Here is a 26433-nt window from a genome sequence, read left to right on the forward strand (position 1 = left end):
ATATATATTTATATATATATATATAGAAAGGCGGACTTGATTTGACAAAATCACATTTTTCTGCTCGATTAATAAATCCAGATTTTATCGCATTCAAGGTCTGAAGCGCAACTCGGAGATGAAGATGCTAATAGCATCGGCGCGTATTACTTTTACTAAAATATTGCCAAGAAATTTATGTTCTCATAGATGACTACATAAAGTAAACGTGCAACCCTTAAGAGAGACCCTACTATATTGGTAAAGCAAATATAAGATCATCCTCTTCATCTATGTTCGCGACTAATACTGATTCTCGATGGTCTTTTCTAATCATTTATGTCCCTAATTTACGCAGTTACATCAATATCATAAGGCACACCTATCGGATATATTTGATACGGGCGAGGTTTTTAGGTGGCACAATAGTGTGAAAAATTTAGCTAACGAATAAAATGCAAACTCGTACTTGATAAACTGCTTAGCCATTTGAGCAATGTATGGCGGAAATATAACGTGTTTTATCGCGGCCGAAATCCATTTTTCTTTTCGAGTACTGAATGGGTAATTTTGATAGACATATCTTTTAAGTGCCCATTGTCGATCATAGTCATCAAGTCAATATGTAGAATATAAGCATACACTGTGGCAGCTACACTGATAAAAAGGCTTGGTCTGTGCAGAAATCCGATTTGGATTAGCAGTACAATAATGTCAATGTAAATCAGATCTAGGTCATCATATTATTATTCTATCTCAAGCATTCCGATTTAGAGTAATTTTTATAATTTGTAATTGCTTAGCTCATTCACTTACCGCAGGCCCCAGTAGTATCGACATATATGCGTTTCTGGTTGATGCAGGATGCCATTTTGAGCTTGCACTCTGAGGAGTATGTGACCCCATCAGAGCCACAGACGGGCGCAAACGTATCCGAACATGTCCTCCGGCAGCGACAGTACGCCTTGTCATCGCTCACGTGACACTCCGCACCAAAGCGGCAGTATATCTTCTCGCAAGGCTCTGTTGAGTACACGTATACAAATAGGCGCACAACACAATTCTCAGTTAGATAGGACAAACAAGCCATAAAACTCCGTTAGTGTCACAAGAAAGCAAAACGTACTATCAGTCATGTCAGTTTCTCTTTAACTATGGAACGAATGCGTATTTTTTTGCTGTTAGCATTTAGAAATAAAAATCTAGATGAGCATGTATGATATTACGTTTTTGGTACATTGAACGTCCGTGGACCATTGCTCCGGCCTTCCACGACCTGACTGAAGAACTTAAAACATAAATGCCCTAGGTGTACACCTACTTGTATAGCGCATACTCTCTCTTAGTGCTGTTCCTTTTTTGTTCCACTAGAACGAGTTCAATGGAAACTAGTTCGTCGCAAGTAGCAGCCTTGCTTCACCGACTGTCGACATGAGCGCATAGATATTTGTACGATGACGAGGCTTATATGTCATAACATTTGGCTGGACCACTAACTTTACACTTATCTAGCTAATTTCCTCTAGAGCTTTGTCGACTTTTTTTTGCTCAATTTCGTTAAAAGGGTTTTTTTAGTATGGCTAGAAAACTCTACATATAACCTATACAGATAGTACAATTTACGCCCATGGCAGACGTAATAGGAAGTCGTTATTGGTATCCGATGACACCGACAACTAATAAATGTACTTTTTGTAATGCCTGGCTAACCTTATCATTCTCGCATAAGACGTTTAACCATTTGCATGTTGCGTTTCGCAAGATCGACAAACGGGAAGTGTTTGCAAAAAGTGGCTTGCTCTAGAAGCCACTAACGGACTTTCTGTGTTTACAGACTTCAGTAACCATCATTTTCAGTGTCACCCGGTTATACGCGTTCCTACAGCCAGAGAGACAGGTCGAACCTAAATGCCCATAGACACGCATGTCATATGTAATAGAAGCCCTGGTCATAGTAGTGAGATTGGAAGCGTCCTGCCGGAGTACAGAGCACTACGCTGGTAGCCATGAAAGAGATGGTTGCAAACCATACAGCCCAGTATCTCGTGAGACGCACCTAATCTGTATATAATGATCATGCGTTTGGTCTCTCATAGCTCAGGGCCGTAAGATGCCGTCTTCATGGTCACAGAGGCGAAACCCTTCATGAAGATGGGTGTGGAAGGAAGCATACGACGCGTATGGGCCGTAGAGTGCAGAGCCTGGCTATGGATGGTGATGATTTTGAGGGATTTTTTGAACGATGACCCCTCTTAGCCTATCGGGTTCTCTCGGGAGGCAAACCTAGCGGAGTGCCTGTCATGATGAAGATGATGATCTAGATAAACATTTTGCTTCGCCACGCTTGCTAAAGGAACTTGCAGGTTAGAACCCAGAATTGCTCTAGAAAAATCATCCATATAATTCGATGAAGTGAAAGGATCGCCAGGCCGTGGCGAATTCAGTTTAGACATATCAAGTGAACGGATAGCGAACGTGCGAGTTTCCGCTACAAAACAGCTGTTCGTCGTGAGATTAAATAGATAATGAACCACCGCATAATACCAAGAAAAATATTGTTGGTTTTCTAAGATGACGTCATTTACACGGACTGTTTAAAGTACACGAAGTGCTTGACCCAATGTCCATGTTATACTGCTATCATATCAAGTCATGTTAAAATTAATACACTGTAGAGATAGAAACAATAAATCGTCACCCTTACGCAATTTTCGAAATATGGAAGAGTTAATATAGCTTTAAGCGTACTAAAGTGTGCTCACGCCTCCTCCAACCTAAGACTTACAGCCCGCGCTGAGTTACATTTAGTAATGACGAAGTACTTTAAAAGGATTGATAAAAAAAATCCATCAATACATACGTACTGATCGTAAACAAATACAAATTACGGAAATATTATTTGTCCACAAACTCATTTTTGCTCTTTTTTTAATTTGCCGTATAAACCTTAGCAAGATAACTGCAACTGTTTTAGCCTTGCTGCACGATGTCGCACTTCAGTCCCAGGGGCGAAATCGATGTCGGTAAGATTCGAATTCTGCTTGGGGTAGTTGGATATAACGTTACTCTTACGGGTATGCTAATCAAAGCTGTTGCAACGAAGGGTAAGAACGGCGCGATTTGCGGTTATGCCTTACAGACTTTTTGGGTGGGGTTATCTGAGAGACTATCCTCACGGGAAGGAAATATGTTTCAACCCTAAACAAGCAGTGTTGACCGAGTGACGCCAGGATCAGCAATACAGATTTAGTACTATCACTATGGGGTTTACCAAGACAAACGCCGATGTGTAAGATTTCCTGTAATGCTTGTAAGTCTTGCAGGGGACCCGCAGCAAACGAGCCAGTTAGAAGAGCTAATAGCAGATTGTGTATGACATGCCGAAATAACTAGCTGACCCTCTTTTCCCACCAGTTGAATATCGGGAGCTTATGAAATTCAGTTTAATTTAATAGTATTATTACGTGATGAAAATATTAACTTTCTTATAAGTTGTAAGGTTACCAGATAGACATCAACAGACTTACATATGCTCCTGCTACATAGTCCTCTCAAGCTTAACAATGCAATGTAAGCTTAAGTGACATCAGGGTGCTTATTTACCAGATTATTGAGGTGTTCAAGTGGCGATAATACATAAGAAAGTATTACCCTAGATGCCGACGCTCGTAAGCAGTATTTATGCTTGTAAACATCCATACCGAACGTATGTCTAATTTATTCTAAATTTGGTTCATACATCAATACAACTAGGGGGTAATAACGTCATTGTGTCAATATTTATTTGCGATTTGAGGCTTTTTGCAGGCGGCCTTACATTTTCCGGTATCCATACGATATTAATATCTATAGTCGAAAGCTGATGTTAAGTCAAATCAACTAAACGTTACAAATTGCATTCTGTATCTGTTTATACCACATTGACGATCCCTAAGATGGGCGCTGAGACAAAAATTTTGATGTCCAAACACTAGTCAGTCGCGTACGCATACTTTTCCTGGCTTTCTTTAGCGCTTGGAGTTATAAGGAAAGATTTATCTTTGCGCGAGTTGGACGGAAGAGAAAGATAGCTAAAGCTTTAAAGGAGCCTGAGGGGGTGACGTTAAGAATTTACTTACAGTGTTATGGTACCACAGAAAGTCTCACATACGAGAAGTTACTCCAAATTGAGGCCAAACCTTAAACCTCAAAGAACTTAGCTGACACCAAGCTGCATCTCAAGCTACGACATACGGCAGTGAATCTTTCTATGGATTAAGTATAGAGGAATGTACAGGGGGAAAAGACTCAAAGAATGGTGAAGTGATTGGTACAGCCACGAGGGGAACGCTATGGGATAGGGGTTATAAAATTCAAAAACCAAAAATAATCGTTCATAGTCGAAAGAATGGCATGAGTCATAAGACGTGGTAAATGGAAGAAAATTTGATAATATGTAGAATTGATAAGATAGTTAAACCGATCAACCTATGGGATTATGTACCATAAAAAGTTTGTAACACTATAAAATTTTCTACTGAACGTTCTCTTTGGATATATCGGCAGGGCAGAATATTATTGCTTGTTTTATCCTGCAGGTGTTGGCGAATCTTGGTACCGTTAATTATATTTTGCAAGAAAGAAGGTGCACGGCAGTTACCACGCTTTTCATCTCATGTCTTCTCTATCGCACAGCCGATATCGGCCTAGCCGTGAACATCTGTCAGTCAACTCTAAATCAGCGTGCCCAAAAAGTCATAACAGATATTCACGCCTGATGCTTGCCTACGTTTCCACATGTTGCTTCGCTTCGATACACTTAAGGCAGCGTCAACTTAATCTGCCCATTTTTTGAGCCAGTTAACGCCAATCGACCTTTATGTCTTAACCCAAAATTCCTGTACATTTCTGGTAAACTTTACTCGCGTTACCATTATTCTCGACATTTACGGAGCGAAGAAGAATAGAATTGATTGCTGTCACCGACAGCCTGCCATCCATTACACTAGCGGAATCGACCACTGCAGTAAAAACAAAAATACTCGATTTTCCAAAATACCTTTCGAATTAGCTATGAATCGAAGCTGAAAGCTCAGAAGCTTATGTTTCCTTCGTAAATTTGAAATCATCATGGAGTTACGATAAGAACGTTTTGCCGAACATATAAGATAAATTGAGCAATGGTTGTGTATGTCACACAAAGATAAAAATTTATATCGCCATTGTCGCTTGATGATACACTCAATCCTTTGTTCCCAAGCGACACATGGCCTCGCAAACGGAGACGAAACATACGATGTATTTTTCAATACGAGATATAAACCAACAACGATTGTACCAGCATGTCCGATTGTATTTTCTCTCTATCGCGTTTGCAACGTGGAACTGGCCAGTTCTTGACATTTGGTTGCTGAAAATGTCGTTGTTCAACCCGAATTTATAGCCTATTTGATTCTAAATCCGGTGATGACACAGGATAGACGGATATTGTTGCCAGACATTTGTATGCTAGCTATTGCTCTCTTCGTTTCGTAAACAATTTAGTAAAACTAATGCGTGATATTGCGGAAAAAAGTAATCAGAATTCGCAATGATGTCTAAGAAATGAAATATATGTATTACGAATTAACGAAGCTAAGAAAAGTATGTTTAACTGCTTTCCCAAAATGTTCCTATTAACGCTAGTTACGATCACTGCTTCGGCCATTGGAAATCTCTATTTGTTGTTGTTTGTGCTTTTGTGCTTCATTTCACTTAGGTTGAAGCGGAACGAAATGACCCAGAATATGCACAGAATTTGTGATACTGCACACGTTACATAACATGGATTAACTCGTTAACTAAAAATATTATTATATATATATATATATAATAATAAAATAATAATAAAGGTATAAAAAATATTAACTTCGTATTTGGAAATGCCGCCACTTTATAAAGGTTTGACATTTTCAGACACTTTTTTAGTTCACTGGTACTGTTCTGTTGAATTTGAGGCCTTTAGACGGATATAATCAGTCATTCGGACTTTTAGCAGGCGAGTTGCGGCTAGCCACCAAAAGTGGAAAGATTTGAGTCGTTTTCATTTAAAACAAGTTTCATTTTGGAACTACAGCGGTGGAAATCATTCGCCATATTAACCTTGTATTCAATAAAAGATCTACTATTGGAAGCACTGTATACCGTTACTTTAAAATATCCCAAGAAAGTCGTTTTTAACTGAATAGGGAGTTCAACTCACCTCAAGGTACGCTGGTGCCAGTATTGAGGTTTGCTGTATATAAAAAAATCATATTTGTTCACCGCGGTCAGGTAGAAAAAATCTGACGTATGGGGCAGTATGATTTGTGCGGAGGTCAAAAACGACACACGTAGATACGCTTGTTTTTCCTTGCTCTCATATTGCCACAATGGTAACTGGTGCTGAAAATGAATGCTCTACGATAATCGAAGACGGTGAATGGATGCAACAATCCGGCGGAACATCATGCTAAAGCAAAATATATGCTTACCATATCCGTTTAGTAGTCTGGTGCGGGTATTATCCATTGCTGCAGTCGCATTAGTCCTGATTACAGCTGAAGTGTACCGTCAAATAGTCGAGGACATGATGAAGAAACTTCACACTAAGTAGAAGTAGGCAAAATTAACGTACCGTTTCGATTCCGCTATAGCATTATTTTTCGTTCGTTTCCCCATAGTTACCGCAATACTAGTTCAAGGCAGATGAGTCGGTCAGATATTTGCAGGTATTTCCGCTGTTAAAAATAAACCCAGTTTCACCAAAGTGAATCGTACGCTAAATTCTATTGCATGCATATACCAGATATATCTGTTTGTGTCGACGCTATGTCTTTTTGCCTTAGACAGCGCATTTGTTATCGTCGCAAAGCTATGCCCAAATACCTACAAGACATTCAATTTTGATGTGTACACAAAACGAGTTTAATTTCTTCAGGCTCAGTAAAATTCCTAGGGTCAAAAAAAGCAATTGTGATAACCAGACTGCAGGTCGATTATGTCAAGCTCGTAAGTCACTGTCTGGTTATATTGTTTGTCCGCCTGGAAGAAAAGCGCTAGCATCGCAGAGAGGTTACCTGCCATAGCAGCTCATATAGTCACAGGGAGAAAACGAAGAGAGAGAGAGTTTCCTTGTCTCAGCCATCTCTTGTAAGGCTGAAGCCTCTATTATTTCTTCATGGCGTACGGGTGTATGTGTAGCTATGTGTATTATACAAGGCGTTAGGTTAGCACTAAGGTCTGTCGACGGGGCCGATAAGGGAGGAATCGCAGGGGTATTCGCGGGGCTGAACGAAGCCATCTGGCGGCATCTGTTGGCGGGTTGTTTTTGAATCGATTGGCCTTTACTGGCTAGGCTGGCCCGCATCGTCTGCTGGCTGGCAATTCCCTGAGTTCACTGACCCCCCCCGGGGAGGGGGTCAGTAGGGGGGGTACCGTAGCCAGATCCAAACACGTCTCCCTGGCGCCGGGTTTACTCGAGTGCTCCGTCGACTCGTCGAAAAGAGTATGTGGGAGTACTCAAGCCATGGCTAGCACCCGCTTCAGTGCGCCAAGCTTTCAGGTCATATTGGCTAATTATACTAAACACGATTGGCCCTGGCATTCTGATCGTCCTGGCGCGGCTTCGAGATATGCCAGCGTCTTCTAGCCAGGAAAACTTGCGTAGAAAAGGCGAGTTGAGGGCGCCCCCCACCAAGACTGCGCCACGCGGAGCTAAGGGGGATTTCAGCTCCGTTGAAACGAGTGGCGCACTGCGGAGACTCTATCTGAATGGGCGAGGCAGAGGGCAGAACTATGGCAGTACTGATAGTAGAGAGGGGGCTACGTAGTGCTTTATCGAATAGAAGCCATAGCTGTTGGACCTGAGAGATGTTGGTCGAAAGGAATTGCACCCGCTGAACGAATAAGAGGGAGACACGGGCTAGAGTAAAGGCCGGACAGGAACATTGAATCAAGTAATGAAACGCAATAAGGATAGTGAAATCGACTTAGCCTTAAGTATTCGATATTGGCCAGGATCAGTACACCATATCAATGAAATTATGCGTGCACTCATAAATATACAAAGCTAAATACGCTGTTTTTGGCTCAGCTAAAATATAATGAAGCTAAATTAAAAAGTAAGATACTTCACACAAAACTGTTAACATATATTTCTTATATTATTCACTCGCATTGATCTGAACTTAAAAAGCATGCAAATCTTATACCTCGAAAATTCTTAAGCCATATTGGAAAGGTAACAAGACCAGGTTGCTATTGCCAGTGCACCTGCATGACAATAATAAGCGTCACACAAGTACAGCACCCATTTTTTGCTTACTTTCTTTAGTCCAACCTGACGTGAGTTCAGATCCGTTTAGTGTAAATTCGAGATTTGAGCCCGAAGGCATTGGAGTTATTGTATCAACTTGTCGAAGCCCCATCCTACCGCGTTGTAGTTATCCTTATATCAGTATAGTTTTTTCTAAGTATTTATCCTATCAGCTTGTTTCGGTAACTTTTTGTTAACATTTTATGTCGAATTTCATTACGCCGTCATGCCATTGCACAGTTTAACCTTACTGCTTCAATAATTCCGCTAATTTTAACCAGTCATTCAGAATCTTAACTCAAATATTCCACTATCCTTTCATCGTCATCGTGCGACCCTGTACCATTTGTTGCCTTCGCCTGTGTAAATTATTTGGATGTCCCATCGCTATTTAGCCGTCACTGTGTTTCCCTTTACCGACTATTCACCTATTGCTATTGCGCTATTTCAAACGAAATTAATGAAAAAATCGCTTTAACTATTATACCCCTGAAAAAACATGTTAAAAATATGGTCACATTTATATTTATAGTAGATGCTCACTAGCTTTTTGGAGAAAACACCATACTCTGTTCGAGGAAAAGCAGTACGAGAGATTGATTTTTTAAGGCAAGTGTCTGCCTATAAAGCCCTCCGAATTAAATGATTTTGCAGTTAGATATTTCACTAATTTTTAGCCCTTTCGAAAACAACTGTTCAACTAGTAATTAGTAATTCTAGAGTATGTATACATATTCTATAAATAGTACCAAAACTAGCTGAAGCAATTCAGATTCGACATTACCCAGCGGTTTCGATAAGAACGCTCCCAGTGGCGTTTGCTATCAGATATTATTGGTATAACTTTATCCGGGTTTTAACTTGCTCAGATTGGCATGCCTCTTTTAGTCGGCATTGCTGCTCTTCAAGGTTTACCGGCAGGGGGGTGGATAGCGGCTTGCCATGTCAGATCAGCTTCCGTTGAGGCTCTGACAGGTGCAAACCAGATCTTTCATAAATAGAGAAACAGATAGATATGATGAGGATACAAGGGCAACTTTTCTGCGTTGCTTGTACGGCGAACTACTGGAACTCTTTACCAAATTTATTGTATGTTGATCGGCGCGGCAAGTTTGCGCAACTTAACGAGACTGAAACTTGTAGCAGCTGGACTTCGGTGTCGCCCCGAAATCTTCCAGCCCCGCAATCTCTTAAGTCTGACCCAAACTTCACTTGTAACCTGCCACATGAATAGTTCCGCTGTCGTGAAAGTAGTGTTTTGCAGTGCACGAAGAAGTTTTCCACCTTTTTTCTTGATCTGGACTACAGGAACGCGATTTTCTCACCACTGAAACGATCCTACAATTTTTACCTCGGAATTGATTCGTCGAAAAGTCGGAATATAAACCAAAGATATCATTTCGACAAGCTCTCATAGAACTGAGAACGTCGCACTTACCCACTAACAGTGGGATACTAAGTTATTCAAAATTTCTTATTATCTGTCTGTTTATCTGTTTTTGGTAGTGAAATAAAGCAAGTGAGATATTTAAAAGTGCAGAGCGGAAAAATCAAATATGTAGTATAGTAGCAAATCCCTTTATCATAAATGAAGTTTCGATGTAATGTTGTCATGTTGGACTCGACCCATATTGCCGAAAGAAGTCAGGGGCATAATTAAGGCAAAAATAGTTTCTATTCGTAATTATTCGTAATTTCTTTGAAGGATAAGTAAATGGTAGACGCATTCGAGAGAAAGAGATAATTTCGCTGATGATAACATCGCTGAAGTAAGTGTCTACACAAGATAGGCGAAGTAGTAAATTTATTAGAACCGACACATAATATTTGGCATTAATTACACTTAACACATTAAATGTGTTTGCTACGTTTATAAAAAAGGCACTTTCAGTGCACTGGATTATACAGCCGTACTCCTGCTTTTGCCCGTACATATATTTACTTTAACGGTGAGGCGACTTTGTAGTCCTTTTCATCTTCAACACCCTTATACTACCAACCTTCAGTGAGCTTTTGGGCACGCATCAGTACTGCCATGAACAAAGAATCAATTCACAACAGCAATATGAGGCAAATGCATGGCTAGCCTCATTTTTAACAAGACCGTTCTGTAGCAATTACCTGGAGAAAGTGCAGGTTTTTCTGTTTGCAGAAACATGTATATTAAGAAGCAATTTGCTCAGGATACATGTTGGCTTGAATTCACAGTCGGGTGAACTTTACCCTAGTCATGTATTGCGCATGAGCAGATAGATATAAGCTTTGTGGGCAATATTTTTGCCTGCTAACCTTAGAAGCGCATTGTGGTCTGGGTTCGAATCCGGGCTACTAGCCATATACCTGATGGGACGCCTAACGGCGATACCGTGCGTAAAACTCAAAACACAGACGTTTTGGTCTTATCAGTTCTACTGCTTTGTCAAGCTGTAACGAAAATAGCTGAGAAACATATGTAAAGTTTGTACATGTTTAATACACATTCAGCAAAAATAATTAACATTTTCAAGATCGTTACCGACAAGCTACGTATCATATAATTGAAATTTAGATTTTATTTTAGAGAATGGAGAGATGGTCAATATCAGCCAACATTAAAAGGCCATCTTTTTGATTAGGTTTGGAACCATTGAAAGTCAATTAGTATTAAGCCCGCGTTTGATTATTTGACCTCTCTAAGTTCAGCATAAAGTCCAGCAGATTGCTTCGTAAAACTAAATTCAAATTACTTCTCTCTAGTGGAATCATTACGATTTACAAATGTAGTTAACAAATGCAAATTACTACCCATAACCAGAAGTTCAAGTTAGGGCCGCAGGTGACTTGGGTCCTAATAATGTTACAGTTACGTAGCCGTCAAGATTTAATGTTGAAAGTACACTTAGTGAGTTTCGACTGAGATAATTCACATATACAGAACGTGTTGGCCATAGATGGCATTCACAAGAAACACACTGATAGAATATGTGTTTGTATGCTAGTTTCTCTATCACATTAATTGAATTATCATTCCCTTAAAGAATCTGTTGTTTTACAAGATTAGCTACGTAGAATTAACACAAAATAATCGTGCAATAAGGCCTGGATGATTTAAATACGTATTTTGCACAAAACCTTCAATTTATATATATTACGCTGTTACAAGCAAAACCGGCGGACCTTCGAATTGTATAGCCCTTGAACTAGTTGAATGATTATATTTTAATATGTGTTAGGTGTACTGTCCCTTATTTTTGACAGACGTGTTCCAGTCGTCGAGAAAACTGTATACCTATCATTCGCACCCCCATATGCAATTTCTCTATCAATCGTTTTTCTAAGTAAATCGATAGCAGAGAATGTTTGTCCATCAATTGCTCTTTTTAGGGCATGAACAGTTCGGTAATAACACGGACCTAGACTGAGAGAATAAGCGGGTTGAAGCTAACCTTGCGTATTCATTTGCTCAATTCAGGAAGTAATTGAGGTATGACGATGAGGTCTTGGTTTGTCACCAAGTAGACAGACTGCGTCCTTTAAATTTTCGTGCACATCGTCTATGAGCCTCTTGAAAAATTAGAGATACGGTCCGCATTCATCGTTTCTTTTTGGGGAGTATCTCGTAGTAGTCGGTGCCCCTGATATCCATTGCAAGTATTACCACCATTTTACGTCTGAATCGACTCGACATTGACATCACCTCTCTCCTCATCCCTCTTTGACTGGTAGTAGAGAGTGAATCATGCTTCATCTAGCGATCACATCCAGACGGGTTTTTGGTTGACTAATTTATACTACACGCATTTCTAGCTGGCCTGAAATCAACTGATGGGTACCTATTTCTTATTCAGTCTCTGCATTTCCAATATTTGGGCTATAATTCTAAAACAAGTAAAATGCCAGTTTTAACTGAAGCCGTGCTTTCATAAAACGCCTACGTGATTGCCGCAGTGTTCTTCAAGTTCTAGCTTGTGGTTATTTCTTCGCTAGTTTTCAGCACTTCAGTCTGCGTCCTTACGTAATGTAAGTATTCACGTACTGTACTTTTGCTTAAAACATCCTTGCCTAATATCCGCTAATCTTCGATGAATTTCGGTTGTGGCCCTTGAGGAAAAACTTCACCACTGAATCTTGATTTTCAAGACTAGAAAATATTTCTCCTTTTGAATTTATTTGGCCTGGAGTAAACCAGCCGATTTTCGCCGACAAGTTTCCAGAATACTGGAGTATTTATAGATCGAATATGCGCGTATTTAGAAAATGATTTCAAAGTTCCCCAAATTCGCTTTTATCTTAATACATTAAAGTATATGCCAGTAATAGCTCCATATACAGCCACTACAGCCGAATATGTGTTGTTTTTAGTGCCTCAGCATACAAGATGTTCTACAGTAATGTTTATATAAGGGGTTGTATGTCTACATTTGTATTAATTAAAGCTATATACTGTAGACGAAAATTGCAAAGTATACCGATAGAAATCTTATGATGGTGATACATTATTTGGGCTGGCTTTGAAGTAACTTGTATAGGCACAAAAACTTATAACTGAATAACATTAAAAAGCATAAGGCAATGTTCTCCTTAAAAGGACAAACTTCAAAGAAGAAATTATATATTTAAGCAACGAATTTTTACCCTTTCATTGGTTGAGGCAAGTAGGAAAGAGCAAATTGGATTCTTGCAAACCAGTCGAAATTCACCGTTCCTAACCCTCTGTGGTGTGCTTAACTTTTTATGAATCCCCACGAGAAACGGTGATGTTACTGGCGTAGAAGATAGTGTTTTGTTTATGTTTCTTAAATAATAAGAGTGTTACAGACATGAGTTTGTGTTACATCTGACGTTTCGTCTTTCGCTCTGTTTGTGCACTCATTTCCACCTCTCTTTTTCCTCTACGATGCCGCCATAACTTGTGTATGCAACGTATGTAACGAAACAAGGTAACGAAGAGGCAGGAGGAGCTTCTACGTCTTCTCTATATGCTAGATGCGGTGCGTTGTCCCACCGGCGAGTGAACGTTTGTCTGCATAGCAGCGTGTTTGTTCAAATTCAAATAGGGGCAGTTGCAGCTGTATAGACTATAACTGCTTTTCCGCCACGACAACATAGCGAGTGTGTGATGGCCCTTTTGCTTGCTCACTTACTTCCTTGCTGACGCTGCCGGGGGCAAAACAAAACTTTGACCGGAAACACGTGTCGGCGCAGTGTGTGTGGTAAAATTTGAAACCGATAGAGTTACCCTCACAGAACGTACACTACATCAACAGGCAAACAAGATAGAAAAAGAGAGAAAGACAATAAGGGAATGCCGTGGCAAAATGAAGCTGAGGTAACATGATTTCGGGCAGCCATGACGCCGAGTCTACTATAAGCTCCATTGTAGCTTGAGCATTAACGGGCTGCAACAGTCATATCGAACTAACAGCAGCATCAATAATTATATGTCCTGTAAAGCTAGCATTTGAAACGATTAATACAGTCTGAGTGCGCCTTTCTGCAGAAAGACCACTTTGTGTACAGTCTTGAGCACTATTATCAAGAACGAGCGCTTAAATGCCATAGTTGTGTTTTTTCAATCATTCGTGCTGGTGTCTAATCACCATAAGAACGAACATTCAAATGTTGGCTTCATGGTAACGCATATGCTGCATCAGCGGGGGTGCTTGCTGCCCGGTCATCCAGGTCGCTACAGGGTCCGAGATGGTCGCTTGCAGCTTTTCGAGGTTAAAGCGCTCGGGACCACGGGAGGGTGTCGAACTGCGCTCCTCGAAGTACAACAACAGCGCTTATTAAATTCCGTCAGTCTCTGTTGCTTTCCGAGACTCCGATATACCGAGATCGACGCAGCCACCATCACCGTCGCCGACACACAGACTGATACACAGAGCCTCTACCGGTCGACATGACCCCTCATCAGCCCCTATCTTTCTGCCTCTACACTCCTCGCCTCATGCTGGTGCTCTCCCGTAGCGGCTACAGCAGGAGCAGCAGCTATCAGGCCTGGCAAATTGGACTTGGCCTCCTTGAAATGCCTCACACTGTCGCCATACGGGTTCCACCGTCTGTGCTCTGACCTCTATCGACTCCTCAATATATTGGTGTAAGCCCCGGCGGTAAATTCTGGCGCTACCGCTGTCGCCTGCTGCCAACGTGTAGCAATTTTCGAAAATCTAAACCGCCTACAATTCAACTTAGATCGAGTCATTTCCAAAAGCCGCCCTCTCTTCCGCCATTTTCCCCATCAGTTACAAATAGAATACGATCCTCGTTTCGAGCATATGACAATAAAACGAAACGATGACTAAATGTAACAGAAAAAGATATAATCGCGTTACTTGCAACGGGCATAATAAGCACGTTAACGGTGCAATAGGACTGCTGATTGTAAATGCCGACTGTGTATTAGAGCCCTCAGCTAGGACAACAGTACGGTGATCAATTCCCAATATTCATGCGTTATAAGACGATACTGGTCATCGTCTAACGTTTCTGTTTCTCGTACTTGGAACTTTATATATTTATACATATATTAGAGATTGACCTTTGCTTGATAATCAATGTTACGATAAATGTTTACATTATTTATTTTTAAAAATGTTTGACCATTTTATTGACCTGAGCCAACCGTCTCTCAGGATGAGCATGAATTGAGCCATATAATACCAAACGAACTACGGCTTACGCTAGACGGTTACAAATCATATGGCGCCAAATATATGTTGTCAAATCAATATTTGCATTATCTTAGTATAAATATTAATAAACACCCCTATTAGCGGTGCATGTCTAATAATTCGTATGCCATTAAATAGTACGCATTCGACGATTAAGCAAAAATTCAATACTCATCGTTGGGCTAGTTGTTTCTGTTGGAAACCTATGTAGAATCACATTTAAATCAAGTACACCTAAGGTGAAATTAGTACAATGTTCCTTCATATGAACCACTAGTTTCTAATATGTTTTGGTCGTTCTCTTTTTTATTGATAACGAATACACAAGTAGCAGAGCATATGAAAACTGGACGCCAACCGTTTCTGATAGATGAACTGGAAAAACACGCTCAGTTCGAAGTTGAACGCCTTTGAAACGTTGAAAAATCGTGTCCGTTCAGGATTCCTTGAGCATAGAAAAGGGCACGATCATAAAACAATGCCAACGGTGATCTTCCGCCCCTCACCACTTCTCGAAACGTTTCCTACAATTAGCGTGGCCTCGACAATCTAAAGCCAACTTTTGTGAGTCCGTGTCAGCCGTATACACGCTTGTACAGCTCGAGCCAATAGCCCGTTAATAAGGCGGTTGGGTTAACCTTCTTTTGTTGTCTACTGGGCGGCCGCGTTGCTGTCGCCACTTCTCCCGAGACAGTCTCATCGACCCTAATGAATGATTCATTCGCCCAGACCATTTAGCGCCTTGCTTTATTCTCCCCTTTAACCATCTGCCCACGACTGCATCCAGCGGCAGTCGTGTATAGTGGGCGCTGTCGCTAGTGGCGGTTGTGTCCCCGCGCCTGCTTTATCGGCTTTACGGGTTGTGTCCCCCGCTCTCTTGTGCCCCCTGTACGAGCTTACCGTGCTAGCTTATTTCGTCTCTACCTTCTTTCTTCAGGTTGCAGTCCTCGGCCGGCACCAGCAAATGTTCTCTGTTTACGGATCAGCTTACGGTCAGCGCCATATACAACATGAGCACATAAAGTCTAATATATATGATCTCATCAATGCATGGCATCGAAAATGCCGCAGTCGACGTTACCTTATAGAAACGACAACCACGACTACAACCCTAGTAGGTATTAAGGTTCAAGCTTATGTCCTGTTTCCATACGCGCGTAGGGTCAGGCACAATGAGCATATCCGGGGTTAGGAGCCCAGAACAGAGCTAGAGCACAACGGGAGCATGGCCTCTAGCCGGTCGCTTGTGCTGGGTCATATCTAACTTCAAATTTTCCAACGCACTTTCGTACGTTCTTTCCTGTCGACCTCTAACCGCACGCTTTGAGCAATGTGTTCGCCCTGGCTACGATTTGAATGTGCGGCGACGCGATCGGGGCACAGGTCCGTTTGTGAATTTCCGTTTCCGCTTTGCGTTCTCATAATTGGCAGACGGTGTATTTTTCAAATAAGCAGTCAGCGGTCGAAAACAGTCGACGGAAGAAAGATAACAACAATAACACCAAACTCTGAACAGACTAAAGACTGACGCTTCCGTCATCTGAGCAGCAGAAGTCACAACCGACATTCGTTGCAGCGATTTGCACGAGGCACCTATTAGAGACCACAAGTTTAGTAGCTAAAATTATTTAAGTAAACGCAAACTTTACTCATGTGCACCATTTAATAATTACTCAAAATCATGCGTTATTTTTCGTGAATACAGGTGCCTTTGCTAGATGTCCATCCTACAAGGCCCATATTACGGTCCCTTTTTTATTTTGCTTCTTTTTTTTATTTAACCATGCATCGTGTTAGTGAAGTTTATGACTGATCATTGTTTGCCTCCATTAGAAAAACATGCAGACATTAAATTTGCAATTAATTAAAAATGCCGTCAAAATATGGGTATTTTTCCGCGTTAGTCGTTCTTACCAAGCATAGATTGGTAACATTGCAATTAATGGTCAATTTATTTCTGCAATCCGCACCTTCCAATAACAATGATAATACATTTTCTGTTGTCCGTTCGGGTGGGTAGTAAGTAGGATAAAATATTTCATCGCGCTGGCCGCGTTGCAAATCCATAGTAGACACAACCGTATTTTTTTGTCTGTAGGTTGACACAGCGTTACTTCGTCGCCCAGTCGGTTACGAGGTTCTTTCAAGTCTTTAGACCACACGTTGAGGGCATGCGAGCTAAAGAAGGAGGAAGAAAAGTGGAGACGAGAGATAGCAGTAGGCCAGCTGGCCAATGCCTCGAGTAAATCGAGCTGCATGAGTCTGGGTAATGGGGACGCACGTCTGCAAAGTTTTGTTTGTTATTGCCGGTTCTGCAGTCCTGCTGGTTCTGCCAGGTCCCACCTCCGATGCGGTTCGGTCACCCCTTTCTTCAGGCCTTTTTGAGCCTTTCGCAACTGAATTCCCATGATCGCGAGCACGAGGGAGGAAAGGCAAAGAGATGCGCGCTCTTCTAACAGAGACCAACGATAACGACCGAAACGTCTGCCGCGATAGCAATGCGGCCAGCAATGACAAACGGGTCACAACGGCTTGGGCAGGACCCTACAGTGTCCCCAAGTGGCCTCGCCCTTATTCCCCCATCTCCTGAATAGCATAATCAGATTAGCAACAGGGATGAAGAGGAGGCTGTGGGAGGATCGGGAGTGAGCAGTTTGTAGCTGCAGCAGCAGCAGCGAGGGTGGTAGCAGCAGGAACCAAATGGACAACGCGCCCGCCGCACTTACAGGGTTGGCTGCTCGTGTTGCCGAAATTTTAGTTGGCCCATGTCAATGGAGCAGAAAACAGCAACACTCGTGTGCCCATAGAACCTTCCATGTGTCGCCTGGGTACACAGAGACAACGGCAGTGCTTAGCAAGCCGGTGAGTGAAAAGTTACGGGGCGTAGCGTTAGGCAGTCTCGAATAATATCAAGTGCGTTTCGCTTCGATCGAATGCTGAGGGCCGCTGCGTAGCAGCGTTGAACGACTGATGATACTACCTGTTTTCGTTGTGAACGGACATCTCCATCTAAAAGAGTAATTGATCCTTTATAGCGCATTACTGCAGATATTATTGCTTGCTCACCAACCGTTACAAAGTTACGTAACCTTGATTTGCCTAAATCTATTTTTCAGTTCTAATCAAGTCTTTGCCTACCTTTTTTTTTTAATTGAATATGGAATTATATTTACTTCCCTTACCACTGAAAACTGTGGTCAGCGTTAACTCAAAACGCAGAAGCCTGAGGCGAACAATTTAAGAGCAAACGACGTTTTCCGTGCACGAACATTTGACATGTCTCAATACCAATGCCCTCAATAAACGCCCATTGACCGCAGCGCTATATGAAGTATTCCGAATAGTACCTTAATGTATCGTGATAACACATATAATCTGTAGACGCAAGTTCCATGGCAGGTGGCAGTTATCTCTCATATGATTAACAGTTGTTAATATAATACTAAGTGATTTAACCAAAAAAATAGCGAACGGTCGTAGTTCCGAATCCTCAAAGCGTTTTTTTATACGTACTACATACATCCCGTCGAAAAATGTTCGGATTATTGAGCTAACTGGACTAAGTGTCAGTTAAATCACAAACGACAATTTGTGCAGCAGATTAAATTGCTTTGAAACGCATGATTCTTTGTAATCACGCTTTCTTTTATATAGAGCAAAAGTATTACTACTGTTCATATCGTTGTGTGAAATCGAGCTTCAATTGAGGTTGTGTTTTTTTCTGCTGGGAAACTAAAGGATATTGCATGTGATACAGATGAAATTCAGACCTCAGAACTTAGCCAAAGATCGAGCTAATGGCTACCCTTATGCAGTGTTCAATTCCTAACTAAACTGAGAGGCTGGCACTTTCTTTTATTATCAAGATAAAACTCGATGACCGTACGAAACCCTATATGAGACAGCATGGCGACGGGCGTCGTGCTGGTAACACAGGTTTTAACTCGCTAGCGTATGGTGGTGATTGCCTATTGGCTTATAAGAATGCGGAACGTTGAATAGCTGGTGAGGAGAGGAAGATAGCCCAAAGGAAATGGAGCCTAGCTATTCTCGAAGAGAACACCTTTTCAATCGAGTGCGTCAATAGACTTCGTCTCGTACTTTTCCGCCCCTGAGGTTGTTCCAGTGGCAAGCCCATAACCGACAAATGCCACATAACCCGACTCACAGCCTCAACACTGTCAGCGGCAGGTGGTCGAGTGGCAGTTTTGCTTTGTGATTACCATGAGAATAGGATGCTGTGGACACGAGTTGCTTACACGTTATACGATTGACTGACAACGAGACCGACAGCAACAACGATCACATGTGCCTTGAGCTGTCCACTCATTGTTGCTCCGCTCAAGGTGCCATGCAGTGCGAAAAATTGCCAAGTCGATGTCACCTTTTATGTAGCATGAAGCAAGTATACCCAACTATTTGCGCATAGAGCTTTATGTTATATAACCATCTGGCCAGAGTGAAGCTATGTAGTGTAAAGAAATTATTAAAATTGTGTTATATTTACAAGCTGAACGTACACGAACTTTAATGTTCACAAATGAGTAGTTTGAAAATTGAGTCGGAAGAGAGAACTCGTATTTTTATGGGAGAAAGGAAAAGGGCAAAAGTCACTGCGTAATCTCTAATAGACAATGGTTGTTTTTGTTTTTTTTTTTAAATACTAATTCGACTTATTGACAAAATGGACTTCATCATCAACGTGTCAATTCTCAAGTAAGCGACAGTACTGGCCATAACGCTTAAATGATTTCTTAAAATGACTTTAAATAGTGATATAACTATTTCAGAATCAAAATACGGACAAAATTTTAAAACGAGAGCATGGCGCTGAGACTAGACTATGACAGCAGAAATGTTAATTTTTGGAAAAGTCTACAATATACAATTGTAGTGCAGTTGGCGTGCACGAAGGTATATATATATATATATATAATACGTCAATGTATCCAATTGGCGTGCGTCAATCTTGAATCGGAAGACCGAATACACCGATACATAAAGGACGACAAGTGGACGGACGGACGGGCCGTTAGAACCGGTCGATTCCCTCAAAGTAGTTGTATTTCTCCGTCTCAATTATGCAAATGTCATCAAAAATGCTGCCTCATAACGGGAAGTGTGGATTGTATTGGAGCAGAGAGCGTTAGAAGGTACGGGACTTAACAAGCGTGGTGGCTTAAGGTTCCTGCCACCACTGCTATCGATTCAAGGAAGAAGTTCGAGCATTCCTTGTGTCGAAAGGCGGTAAACTCCATCGCGCCTCTCCGCTTAAGGTTGGGGTGCCCATGCTAAACACCGTATGGCTGTCACATACGTATGCTGTTTTCCCCACATGTGGCCCGTCCCATAGGATAATTCCCACTCCCTTGTCCACCCTCATTTTCGGTCCACAACCTTAAGGAGGAATGGTATGAGAGTGACACACTATCCCGGAAAAAACTTATGGACGTACGAACCTCTAAACAACCAAGCGAACTGGCCAGGTTTGCCCGCTAGACTACCGCTCCCTGTTCGTCCGACAAGCAGCGTTCGTGGTACGAATGTCTAAGATGGTTTAGTTACGTGATCCTATGATGCAGTTTACCGTGTTGCCCCTTTGCTGTGTTATGATTAGGCCACATCGTGTTGGCCGTATGACTGACGGGCAGATGGGGAAAGCATGCAATGGATAGTGCTCCGTGTCTCGCATATGCAGAACGCACAAATACTCATTGCTCGCACACATTGACATTGTATTGCATACTGATCACTTCAACAGCGCAACCTGAAAGAACGCTAGAGCAAGAAGCGGGGAATGAGTGTTGTCGCAAAGGAATAGGCATACTGAAGGTCTACCCCGAAGGCAGTTCAACAAAGCTTGAGGGAAAAGTCGAAGGGGGGCGGAACCCGTGCCAGCGGAGCGAATGCGACATCTCATAGAGTTACACTTGTCATCATATGCAACCGCAACTTTGCCAAGAAGCCAATAGCTGAATCTTACCCTATGGGGAAAAAAGATACGGAGTGCAGTGTCGGCTTCGTCTAGACGTCGCGGAACATGCGTGCGGCTTGGTGCCGAGTTGAAACATTGTCCGATTGTATCAATAAAATGGTCGGAGAATCGGAGCAGCATACACATTACGAGCTGTGACCTAGTTGAATTCTGTGTGATCTATCTAAGTGCGTAGATTTTTCTTAGTAAAGAATATGTGAATTTAGAAAGGACTAAGTAGACGAGGCTATGAAGACATAAGAAAAGGTTGTTGTATTTACATAGCTGGGCGATGTTCGAAAAAGGGCGCCATACTCATAAATTGCAGGCAACTCCAACAAACGTCGAAAGTAAGGAGTAAAAACTGAATGCCTTGAATGATATTTATTTCATAACTATATTTCAAACGCCAACAAACTTATACAATCGACAAATATATTTGTGACCACGGGCGATCGATGTCTTCGGTGGGTGAAGTCGGAAGCAGCTTTTTCTTGTTTGACTCAAAGCTGTACTGCGTAAGTGAAATTCGATTCGAAACTTAATATAGATAGTGAGAAAAAGCTAACACATTGCTTGGATTCAGCTAGTTAATAAGCTCCTTAAAGTTACTTGATCATTACTGTTACCATAGGAAAATGTGTTACATTGGAATAGAAATTTACTTACTGTAGAGCCAATTACAGACTAGACATAGGCGTCACAACATGCACTCTCGCTAGTCGTGCCATTCTAGCTTGCTATTAAAATATATCACGCTTAGCGTGACAGCTAGCACTGCTTCGAAATTTTCACATAAAATTCTACGGAAGTGTTGCACATGCATCAAGGTCGCTAAGTTGACACTGTTCGATTTTAATGTACACGTTTATAGTACTCAGCATTAAGATAGAGCCTTATCTCAAAGTAACAAAATAAGGAGATCTGGCTTGTTCACGTACTCCGCGTGCCTGTTTGACTGCGGCACGTGAGAAGGGCCATGAGTGATGTGTATCTATGGACGCTTGGCATGTACTGAAGGAATGGTCGGAAAAGAAGAATGATGCGATTTAAGAATGGAACATTTCTGCCGGTCAGAGTGAAAGTACACAGAAAAGAAAGTAGTATATGAGAGTGGGAGGGAGAGAGAATGCCGTTTTATATGCCCCCAATTTGCGAAATCCCGGTAAGAAATCGCCGTTGCCCAGAAATTTCCCGGCTTCATCCCTTTTGCGTGAGTTACCCTCGGTGCCCAACTCAGAAAGTTCTGAGTGAAGCCAAGTCGGTGGGAGGCTATCACGTGCTGCTAAGTCCATAGCTCTGACTGAAGGGGGTGCAGTGACAACCGTGGATGGGCAAAATGGCTTCTCCTTCTCTTCTGCCGCCCCATGCTACGACCGTTGTCGCGCCGCCTAGCTGGCTTCATGCTTTCTTGCAAACTGCGTCCTCAAATCACCCCGGCGAAGCAAACAGGAGGTACTGCGGGAAAACAGTCGCTCAGGCCATTTCAAGCAAAGCTCAGTTCAGCGGGGGAATGTTAGGAGCACCGAAACGACATGAACGAGGCTCAGTAGCATCGTCGTTTCATCGTAGTTTCGCTTTAGAGAGCCAAAGAAGGAGAAACGAGGGGAGAGGGGGTTTAAAGAGAGACTCTGGCTGACTTTCATATTCGACCCCTTATCCCTACACAAATGGCCGTTGAGTTGGTGCTACGGGTAGCACTGGCGAATTGTAGACAGGGAAAAATAAGGGGCTAAACGAGGGATGCGTTTTTCCTCAATTTTTTTAAGACTAAGGAGCGGCTGAAGTCCGGCGTTTTCTTTTGGATAGGTTGAGGATATAGACGGACGGGCCAACGGGGAAAGACGCTATGATGTTCGGAAAAGAAGACTCCGCAAGCCGGTCGACTATCGTGAAAAATGGCCAGGGTGACTTGGTTAGATACGGAAGCATGTGACGTATGAAGCGAAGGAAAAAGCTAGAGCTAAAGAACGAACAAGAATGAGCGGAGAAAAATAGTGCCAGGAAGACTGGACCTCCGATCTTCAGAAACGAGCCCAGGAAGGACCGAGTAGAGCGAACCGCTTCGACGTGAAAGACCCCTAATCAGAGAAGGCGATTTTATCCATTTGAGAAAGGCATGACCGAGTGGAAGATCACTGGTCCACCGACGGCAGCGCGGCCGATCGATATGGAAGACGGCTCCTGGAGAGGAACCATAGAAGAAGAGGAATAGAAGATAGAAAGAGAAGAAAGCTGCTATAACCGTACGAAAAAGATATCCCATCACTGTTACTACGCCAAATTCCATACATACACACTCAACGATAGATATACACTCGACACTTGCGCTCATACTTCCTTACAGTAAGCAGGCAGGACCATGTATGAAGGAGAAGCGAGCAAAAAAGTGTGCCTCCCTTCAAATTACACGTTAGATGTGCAGCCAGTCGCATCGCAAGAGTAGGATGAGCCAGGAGCAAGAATACAAAACTGCTGCTTGCTGACTCCTCTTTAGCCATGCCCTGTTCACGGTGTAACCAGTCACCCCGTCTCCCCGCAGTGCTCTCCCATTTCTATCACCCACTTTCCTCGTAAGACTATTTTTCTCCTTGTGTCCTTCCGGGTCTTGCGCAGGACTCCAAGCTTACCGCCAGAGAGTCCGTCAGCTTGTCTTCGTCAGCCTTCTTCGCATTTTCGTCTCCCTTTTTGAAAAGGCCGCTTCAGAAGCGGGAGCACTCTCGACCATCCGGCACCTTCAATACTTTCCGACTACAATCAAATGTGAGCACTGAAGAGAAAAAAACCTGAAAAAAAAACCTTGTGTTCCCTATTGAGTTTGGGTCTTCCGGTTTACTCAGCATCCAGAATCGTTCTCTCCCTCTCAACACCATCTTTTACAATGGCGCACCTACCCGTGCTTTCCAGCCACAACGTCCCCAAGAAAGATTCATCATTGGAGGTGGCTGTCAACTATCTCTATAAGGATCTTCCGTGGCACCTCCCAATCCAACCCCATTTGCCTCCCTTTTACCTTTTCCTCACTATAATCACCTCCTGCGGCCGCTGCTGAAGTCTTTCATCTGAGTTCTCTACCTATACGTCCTTCTTCTTCGCATATACTACCGAACTCCCTGTGTCATCGTTGCCATTCATATTTTCTTAACTTCGGGAGATCTTTTCAGTTGCACACGGTAATGCACATACTGCCGCACGTGACTGTTGTATTCTGTTTTTCTACGGCACGGACGAGCATCGCAAAGAGAGAGAAGCATAAAAGCTTGAGAAGTTCGACGAACTCCAATTTCAACGCGGTCTCTTATCTATGAGGCAGAAAATTTATTATCTGATATGTACATTATTCAAAATCAAGATCGTTTGTTCAGTAGATTTCTCATTTATTTTTTCGATGGGCTTTTAAATAGCTACGTCTAAGGATGACCGTATTTCAAGTAAATCGTCAACCGCCGTCAGCTAATCAATAATTCATCATTGTCGTGGGCTCATTTGAATCTGGCAAAATTCTTAACAGTCTCGTCAGCAGTTTAAAAGATGTTACTGGGATAAGAAATGTACTGCTGTGGGCTATATACAATAAGGTCGCTAGCTTGGGCGTGTCATTTGGCACAGTGATCACTTTTAACTAGTCAAGCGGCCGACCCATAGTTGTTAGTTGTCGTTTTATATAACGCAAATCTAGCGTCAGGTTCTTATCTACCACCTCGTGTAGCGTCGACACTAGGTCCTGCTGCAGCTGCTAGCGAAAGTCCTGCCAGGCGCAAACTGAAATGAAGGGACAAAGACCAGAACGCGCGGGAACGCCATATTACACACCTTTACCGGCCGCTACCGAAGTTTCGAAGTACAGGAAGGTTTTAGGGGCATGCGAGTGGCGGCAACGGTGGCGACGACAACGGGGACGAGGATAGGAAAGAAGGAACCGAGGTGTTGTCGGTATAAAGAGAAACAGTGTTAGCGATGGAAGTGGGCAGAGAGGGAGGAAAATAGTGTCGTTATAGTAGCACTAGTAGTTAGTGGTGGTAGTAGGGGGTTGTTGCCTTGCGACAAGAACTTAAGGGGCAGCCGCGGCGCCTCCGAAGCTTCGTTGAAGTTTGCTGATGAACGTAGCCAAGCCTCTGCAGACAGTGACTCTTACTTGACACCCCGCCCAGCTGCTTGTAGGTTGGCTGGATCGTTACGCGTTAGTTGGCGAGGTGAAGGAAAGACGTGGAGGAACGAGACTCCAGCCGACATGGGAGCTAGCTTATAGAGAGATCTTTTTGTGGCTAGCACGACGCGACGCCAACATCTGCCTTAATTCTGCTCTCACCAGTGGCTATACTGAGATGGCTCGCAGTCTAGTGAGAGAACAGGAAAGGGTAACATGCCAAAGCATAATGCTAGTGAAGGTGCAAGCATAGTTATTGCATGTCGTCCATGAATGACTAGATTTTAAACCTTCTACCACTCAAGATGATAGGAAAGCAATTTGAGATATCTATTATAGTCACGGAACATATAAATATTGCATATGGTCAAATAGTAATATTATTATGACTGCTAATTCTTTTTTTGATGTAGCCATATTTATTTTTTTCTGCACAGGTTTGTTATGATATTTCAAACACAAGGAATTTCAGATTATTTAACATTGTAAGAAAGATTTCGACAAAGATGGAGTGTGACGACGAGTGCAGGTAAATAGTACGCCACGCTTTAGTGTGGTACGTTTAACGCATGTTTCAGTTGGTCCAGATGTACGTATGCAAATGTCAATGCATGCTTTTCTCACCGTAAATATAATGCATAGAATTCTTCTTTCAGAGTAACTTTTTGTCAGTTCCAATTGCCCACTCTGTACATACAACCTGCTTCAGAATGATTTCCGTGAACACACGTCAACACCGTTGTTTTATCTTTGGTGCGCTCACCACCGCAATTATCACCAGTGGACCTCAGAAGCCCTTTCCTAAAAGCCTTGGAAGTATGTGCGGGTTATTTGTATGCGTGCCACCATACTGTGGGCTGGCCACGAAACGACATTAATGTTTTGTGAGACGATGAGTGCCGCACTGCTCGGTTGTTTCCCATACCCTTCCTCATCTATTCCTCCTATGGTGTATCTCAAATTGTCACCGTAGAGGACCATACTCGGCAGGCAGTATATATGGTCGCTTTGGCAGAAAACGAAAAAGGGCTCGCGCAGGACTCCGATCTCCAGACCACAACAAGATCACCACAGCGGGAGACAGATAGCTATTACATACGTAGAAGGGACGACAAAAAGCTCGAAGTGAAGAAAAGAGAATATGAAGAGTGGCCTCGGGTCTTATCTTTGTGCGTGTTCCGTTCCGCCCCATGCCGCCTTCTCGCCCGCTCACAACGGTTCTTCGTCAAAAAGTGGGAAAGAGGGAAGCAGTAGAAATGAGTGGCAGGTTTGTAGCTACCACGCGGCTACTGCAAAGGGAATTGTAAATAGCACCTTCGAGCCATCCCATTCCCAGTCTTCCTTTTGCCCTAGCGTTCCATGTTCC

General features: G+C 42.5%; 1 protein-coding gene and 1 long non-coding RNA gene across 19 annotated transcripts in view; one reads left to right on the forward strand and one right to left on the reverse strand.

Moving 5' to 3' along the window:
- Nucleotides 1-5861, forward strand: part of LOC111265931 (uncharacterized) — an 11119-nt gene extending 5258 nt beyond the window's left edge. The window contains exon 2 of the long non-coding RNA XR_002683760.2: nt 4557-5861. This is a non-coding gene — a long non-coding RNA (uncharacterized LOC111265931). The remainder of the gene's footprint in view (nt 1-4556) is intronic.
- LOC111265929 (agrin) overlaps nt 1-26433 on the reverse strand; it is a 199158-nt gene that overhangs the window by 76036 nt on the left and 96689 nt on the right. For all 18 annotated transcript variants that reach the window (XM_086970725.1, XM_086970724.1, XM_086970723.1 and 15 more), the window contains one exon: nt 796-1002. In XM_086970725.1, the coding sequence (XP_086826851.1) occupies nt 796-1002 (207 nt within the window). The remainder of the gene's footprint in view (nt 1-795; nt 1003-26433) is intronic.

This window comes from Varroa jacobsoni, unplaced genomic scaffold (assembly GCF_002532875.2).
Source record: "Varroa jacobsoni isolate VJ856 unplaced genomic scaffold, vjacob_1.0 scaffold_1027, whole genome shotgun sequence".
NCBI lineage: Eukaryota > Metazoa > Arthropoda > Arachnida > Mesostigmata > Varroidae > Varroa > Varroa jacobsoni.